Raw genomic sequence first — 7,265 nt, 5'->3', positions numbered from 1 at the left:
CCACCAAAGTCCATTTGATGTCACAAAGCTGTCCAGCACTTAAAATAAATCCTCCTCTCCTGTTGTCCTGGTTTCCAGCGGTTTGCAGAAGAGGATGTCTTCCTTAATTGACCCCCATAAACGTAATGGACATATATCAGGAGCTGTGCCAGGCCTGCCACGTCTGTTGACTCGTCCAGCTGTAACACATAGAATTCACTGGCTAGTATGCGAAGCAGAAATGGTTTCAAAACATCTCCTGCCATGTCCCTGATGCATCACGAAACAGTGTTTGATGAAGACATTGTCTGTATAGTTTTTTGGGCCTTTTCCCCCAGCATTGTCCCAGCCATATCCGCAGCAGCAGGAAGAATTAAGTCCTCCACAATAGTATGGGGCTTGCCTGTCCTAGCCACTCGGTAGCTCACCATATAAGACACTTCTAGCACCTTCTTATTAATGGTATCTGCTGCTTTTATACATGTCTTACTACTCAAAAGTCGTCTTAATTCTTGCTCAGAAAACTCCATGGCTTATTTTTCAAATTGCCATGTTTTGTTTCTAAATGTCAACAGTGAAGGTTTCATAGAGTAGTGAGATAGTACTTTTTCACACACACACTACACACTGTGTATGAGGAAAGGCACTACTCCAAATATAAGTGAACCCCAAATCAATGTAGTGCTCATCATATTTGCGCCTCTTCGATGGTCCAACGTCCCTGTCTGTTGTTCGGTGCTTTCCCGGGTAAGGGGGCAGTAGCTCTTCGGCACTGTCAGATTCACATCTGTCAGTGTCCATGCTAGCTGGGCTGACAACAAATGTAGAATTACTGATGGCAGCATTGGATGTGCTCGTGGAAACAGAACAATTTGTGTCGTCGACAGGTGCAGGTGTAGTACTGCTGGTAGTAGCAGTACTACCAGTAGAGTTGGTATGTGTCTAGGTATGCGGGCCTTACTTCTTTAACCATTTATCAATATTTGAGCAATTGGAATGAGCAGCAGCTACGTTTGGCTACATACGGACAGTTAGTGGAATTCCCACGAGAGCGTAAAGGTTAATGTGATTGGATGTTAATTATTTGACTAGGCTACCTGTATTTGACATTGTGTTGTTATTTCGCTGAATAGTAGACTGTTTCATTTTATTTTTGGCAGTGAAACGAGGCTACTCAGGTGAGAGAAAAACCTCACCCAAATGTATAGGCCTGTTGGAAAATATAAATGGATTGTTTAAAAAAGCGAAGAATTTAATACATATATATTTTGTAAAAAAAAATGTACATTCATTTTTTAAAATGTGAATCACATTTTCATTTGGCGAACCCCCAATGGCATTGTGCTTACCCCAGTTTAGGAATACCTGGATTATGGAAATTAATTGATGGGATTCAGTTCTATACAGTATTTCTGTTGTTGTTGCATAAACACATTACATTTTCCATTTTAAAGTCATATCTGATAATGATTGGAACACAGGAGCTGGGCCTCTGAGCTGACTTCTATAAACTGAGAGGCCCTCTGTTAGTGTGTCAATGGTATAGGCACATGAGCTGAGCCATGGGGCAGACATCTACCAACCCACTATCATCAGACTATTATCTGCAATCACCATTACCCACTCATTAACTTGTCATTTTGTCAGATAAAACATGTTGAGCTTGTACTTCATCAATAATTATTTTTACAAATTAGCATGGCATTTAATATAATGGCAATTATTATATCATGCAGCGTTGGATGTTATCCTACTCAAAAGCAAATGGGTTAGACCATTTGGAATTTTCTGGAGCGCTTAGCCTGCTCTGACCAATGAATGTGACCATGCGCATCCTTTATGAAATGACCCTGTTCATGTATAAATGACCAAATACACTGATTGGATAGTTTTTCTTTAAACAAACTATTTATTATGGGGACCCGAACAATCAAAATAAAATCAGAGTGATTGAAAACCCCACTCAGCAGGTCGATGCGAGTTGTGTGCACTCCGGTAGACTACGCAACCCCAGTAAAAAAAACAATTCTACAGCGCATTTGGTAACAATGACCCGGCAAATTGCATTGGTTGTCACTCAACTAGTAAGACCCTACGAAATGACACTGAGAAAGCCATTTTCAAAGCCTCTGAATGTTGAAGGTGCCGCGGTGATGTCCGGACAGCCCATTAAGAACATGGAGAGGCCTACTTCTAGTCGGCGCAAGCAGCTGTGTCTACCTGACAGTCATGTGCAGTTACACGCATAAAAGTTCAATAGCCTACTGAACTGAAGGAGAGGATGCATCAACTCAGTCACAACACATAAGAGGCATTTTTGGGATAAAACAATGAGTGAAAAGAACTGGCGAAAAGAACTGGCGATTGTAACGTTTGAAAATCGGTTTTCTGACCGATGCATGCTAAATTTGGATTGGTTTGGGGACAATGCACTAGCAACATTTGAACCAGGATCAATGCATATTGAATTGTTACATTCCTAATATTTACATATTAGAGGTAAGGGCGCCCCTTTGGTGACCATGGAGAGAAACAGCCACTTCCTCTGTGTCAACTAGAGAGAAGATGGTCAGACGTACGGACTGGAGGAGAGGAACTCCAGCCACTCTGTCAGAGAGGGGGTCTTCTGGGGAGGCTGCAAATTCAAACATACATGTCTCACATTATAACAGAACAGAATGTACAAATCAACATCACTTACATGGTTGTTTGTAGCTGTGGATTAGAAAATAAATAAAAAAGAAGACCCCAGAGGGTAAATAACTTCAAGAACTAAATAATTCATGTTTAAGCGTAGATAATAACTTGAGGAACAAGGGCAGTTCTCCATCTTTGCTAAATAAAGTTTTTCCTAATACCATTTCAATGGGACTCAAATGGGCCTCAATATATCAATAAACAAGTAATGGCGATGAATGTTTTACCTGTAGGACAGCGTTGTCGACCAGTTTGCCGTCCCTGCGTACAGAGATGAGTGTAGCTGTGCCTCTGGAAGGGTAGTCCTCCTCCACCTCCAGGTTGCACACCGAAGAGGCAGTCTTCAGGAACACTAGCAGTCTCTGGCCTGGACGCCAGTCTATAGCAAACCTACACACAGGGGAAATTGTCACCATGTCAAAAACAGGTGTTTAAGACCGCAAGCAGATTGGACGTTAGAAAACTTCACGTGTCATTGTGCTTGAAATATGAAAAAAGTCCTCAGATATGAATAACCTCTCACACAGTGTAATTCTTGCTTAGAAGTGTTGGAGTATAAGCAACGTTATGAACATAAACAGTGTTCTCGTGTGATTGAGAATGCATGCGAAAGGTACTCAATATTGGCTGACAACTTCTACTCACCTTCAGTAGAACTGAGTAGTTCAGAAGTAATATTGTGAAGATATACTATCGGGGGTCATTAAAAACATTGTCTTTGATGGGTTCTCAGCTGAGGTAGTTATGGTTTTTGAGTGCTACTCTGCATGTTTTCGTTTGTAGAAATCTCTGTTGATCTGATTGACTGTATACAACTGTTTTACATTGGTTTTTGTAAGCGCGTGTCTCAATGATCCCTCTCCAAAAGAGAGGCAGTGGGATATAGTCAGACGGCTGCTTTCAATGCTTTAGATCACATGGTAAGGCAATTCAAACAGTTACAGGATTCAGTCTCAGAAAGAAACATCATTCTACATCATTGAAGATCAAGGGTCTCACTTCTATCATCGCTGACTGATCTTCTTAGGCACTGTGTGTGTGTGTGTATATATACCTGGAGTGTAGGGCCTGGACCTCAGCCAGCATCTCTCCCTGGCTGATGTAGCACTGCATGACCTCCAGCAGGGCAGCACTGAGGTGAGAAAGGCGACCCTTCATGGACTCCACTAACAGCCCTGTAGTACCCTGATACACCTTGAGAGAGGGACAGGGGACAAAGTGGGGGTTGTGACTAATGGCGTCAAAATGTTGTTCTTTTCTCAATAGGTGCCAAAAACTGAGAAATATTGTATCAATATCTTACTTGGCTAAATCAAACAATGATTACCATCTAGGAGACAGGGCCAGGTAAGCGGCTCAGAGGGAGCTAAAGAGAAGAGTTGTAGGAACTAGGATGGAACCAGACAAGGAGCTATGGAAAAGAGCTGTAGGGACCGGAAACCAAACCAGGAGTGTATTCATTAGTCACTCACTGTAGCAAAACATTTTACAACGAAAACCGATTACTCTAAGCGGAAAACTTTTTGAAACTAAAACGAGTTTTTATTGGACAAATTCAGGAAGGTCCCTCCACATTTTGTTTGCTAGCGTTTGGTTCAGAGTGAATAACAACCTGGTCGGAAGTCAGCTGTGTTGTTTACCTGGAGGTGGAAGTGGTCATCAGGGCTCCAAGTGACAGTCAGTCTGAGAGGCTCCAGCTGGCCAGAGGATTCACAGGAGCAGGGCCTCAGTTCCACACACAGCTCCGAGGACCCCACTGACAACAGCCTACACTGCATCACCCCTTGTGTCTCCTCCACATAGCCCTGCAGGCTGGGGAAGGGAGACAACAGGGGACAGAGGTGAGTATGGACTAGAGCAGGGCAGTCAGGTGCCCATCCTAATTTGGAATTACCAAGGGTCTAGGTTAAGGGTTGATTTTAGACTGGGCAAATTTTCATCTCTCTCTCACGTTCATTATGAAATGGTAAATTGAATGAGAGTTCTAATACCTGAGTCAACAACATGGAAGTGTGGTAGCTCAAGACTAAAGTCAGGGAAAATTAGTGGTGGTAGAGTAGAAATAGGACATGTCTCTGCAAGGATGTATGATTGGTGGATAGAGCTGCTTGTTACTCACACATCTCTCAGGTGCTGCCAGTCAGCCGAGCGGGCCAGTGTGGCGTCTGTTTCCACCCTCAGCTGGGCCAGCTGCACCTCACATACACGCAAGGCATTGTGGGCCGTCTTGAGGGACTCCCCCATCTGCAGGCTGAGATCTTTCTATGGGAGAGATGTGGAAAGACATTACACATCCAAAACATGGCACATGACTATACAAAGTAACCATACGAAAGACCACATCCATCAAATGCCTGCAAATTGTGAGGACTGTTGCTCTCTTTTTTTTAAATGTGGAAAGTCACTGTACAGACTAAAGTGTGTGTGTGTGTCCATGAGTGTGCATCATGAGTGCGTGTGTGTATACCTTCTTCTCTAGTGCTATGACCAGGTTTGTCAGTCTGTCCCGTTTGTGGTGCAGTTTGTCCATCCTGTCCTGTAAGGTGCTAATAAGTGTCTCCACCTCCTGGACTCCCTCTTTATATTCACTCTTCAGGACCTTCCAGCGTCTGTGAGCTTCGTTGCCTGAACACAGCAGACCAGTCATTTGCAAAAGTACTACACTGGGGTAGACCTGACCCCTCCAAATACTATTACATGGTACTCGGAGGCCATGGAAGTAAGGATATCTTGAGTAGCATGATAGCTGATTATGTGTTGGGTGTGTCTCTGTGTGTTACCGGGGTTTGGGGGGCAGGGTTCATTAAACAGCTGGTCAGTTGTCTCCAGTCTCTCCAGAAGCTGCATCATGTCATCCAGCACAAACAACTGTCTGCACAAAATCTTCTGTTTGCTACGACTTTCCTGAACAACAACACAGATAGTAATTATAAAACGTAATTATTGCAATGCATATGTTTTCTTTGACCATCTCCAACATTTTGACGAGTTGTTTGGCCAAGCATTTCAAAGTGTCTAAAGTGGGTGAGGTGTTAACCTACTCACGGTTAGGTAGGGCACCATCAACTCCGCTTCCCCACCCTCCTGATGCTCTGCCACATCGTACAATTCCAAATGTAGATGGTCGCATCTTTCAAGTAACCTGAAAACGATGGTTCAGAGTCAAACTCCGAATTGCTATCTAACTAGCAGCTAGCTAGCTAGCTTGCGTGCTTGCTTGTCTAACCACTCACATCATCTTGACAGTTATTTTTAGGGATTTATAATTAACTAACGTTAGGCTATTATATGAAGCCTAATTTAACGAAAGGCACGATATTATGGCATAAGGTTGAAATACATTGCATAAGAGTATTCCATTTGATAAAAATGCTTAGGCAACTTACGCTTGAACAGCCTCAGTAGCCATTTTGGTTTTCAAAATTGAGCGGCCGCCGTGCAACGTGGAATGTGATTGGATAGATTATTGTCCAATTAGATTGAAAGTAGTCCGTGTGTGATGGAAAAGGGAGCGGCTTCTCTCATAGCCATAAAAGGCAACGTTTATAAGGACGTCTATGTAAAAGCCTAGAAATGGTCTGCTTTTTCATTTTCCAAAGTATTTATTAGCAGCACAGGTTCCTGACTACCGAACTCAACAGTACTTTAGACATAAATACACACCACAGTGATGGTCTTAAACAGGTATGATTAGTGACATTTCAATCAGGAAACTACCAAGCTAGCACATTTGGTTCCTTGGAAGCTGTGGGAATGTAAGTTTTTGGTTTCACATTGGTTCTGGGAACAAAGTCATACATTTCCTGACCGGTAAAATTGAAAGGTTTTAAACGTTGTGAGAACATTCATTTTTAGGTTGCAGGCGGGTTCTGACAATGTTTTACATGGTTTCCTGAAAGTTTTCCTGTGAGGTTTTCTTAACGCTCTGAGAGTGGAAGCTATAGGTTATTTGGAGGTTTTAGAATAATTTCCTTAACTTTCAATGACACTGCTAGCTTAGTTTGGGTTAACTGTTTTGAACTCCAAGCACAGATAGGACACATGGAAATTATTTTGTTAGGCATTAATCATGCAAAAATGTTCATTTTCAGTGATGCTCAAACCTATGATCTTCTGTTCTCTATCCATGGAATTAGTCCACAGCGCCACGAGGATGGAGCGAGCATGCTATGTGTATTCTAACAGACCCCATTTCAATGGAAACAAGCATTCATTAAGATCAGGTGTCACCAATTAGTGTGCTCAGCCAACACACGTAAACACACTTAATAAGACCGAGGATAGAGAGAGTTTTGTTGGAGCTGAGAATGGAATGTATGTTTTTAAATAACATTATTAGAACTTCTTTTGAACGTTACTAATATTTTCTTGTGGTTTTTATGGAAAGTGTTCTTAATGTTCTGAGAACATTAATTTCAAATAGAACCATGAGGGAAAAAGTTGAAATTCCCACTTAAGAAACCTATGGTTCTCAGAACGTTATGTGCTAGCTGGGTATCTTGTGCCCAGAAAGTTGTAGGAAGGCTGTATGCAAAATAACCATAGAACAAACATGCTCTCACCAAGCTCTAGGAAATGTATGGTTCTCA

At 42.3% G+C, this 7,265-nt stretch overlaps 1 protein-coding gene across 2 annotated transcripts; it reads right to left on the bottom strand.

Moving 5' to 3' along the window:
* Positions 1-1,865: 1,865 nt before the first annotated feature.
* LOC110486179 lies at positions 1,866-6,798 on the bottom strand. 2 transcript variants are annotated; one of them, XM_036940842.1, is made up of 9 exons: positions 6,780-6,798; positions 5,722-5,818; positions 5,457-5,580; positions 5,144-5,301; positions 4,796-4,938; positions 4,317-4,488; positions 3,731-3,870; positions 2,904-3,066; positions 1,866-2,614 (listed from the first exon to the last, which is right to left on the bottom strand). In XM_036940842.1, the coding sequence occupies exons 2-9, from the start codon at positions 5,737-5,739 to the stop codon at positions 2,549-2,551; spliced, it is 984 nt and encodes a 327-aa protein (XP_036796737.1). In that variant the 5' UTR covers positions 5,740-5,818; positions 6,780-6,798; the 3' UTR covers positions 1,866-2,548. The 2 variants fall into 2 exon arrangements, with proteins under 2 accessions (XP_036796737.1, XP_021413272.2); XM_021557597.2 differs by lacking the exon at positions 6,780-6,798 and adding an exon at positions 6,063-6,208.
* Between the last annotated feature and the right edge of the window lie 467 nt (positions 6,799-7,265).

The sequence above is a fragment of the Oncorhynchus mykiss genome, chromosome 13, assembly GCF_013265735.2.
Source record: "Oncorhynchus mykiss isolate Arlee chromosome 13, USDA_OmykA_1.1, whole genome shotgun sequence".
Taxonomy (NCBI): domain Eukaryota; kingdom Metazoa; phylum Chordata; class Actinopteri; order Salmoniformes; family Salmonidae; genus Oncorhynchus; species Oncorhynchus mykiss.
Note: the sequence above shows the minus strand (reverse complement) of the source record. Positions and strands in the feature narration are given on the sequence as shown.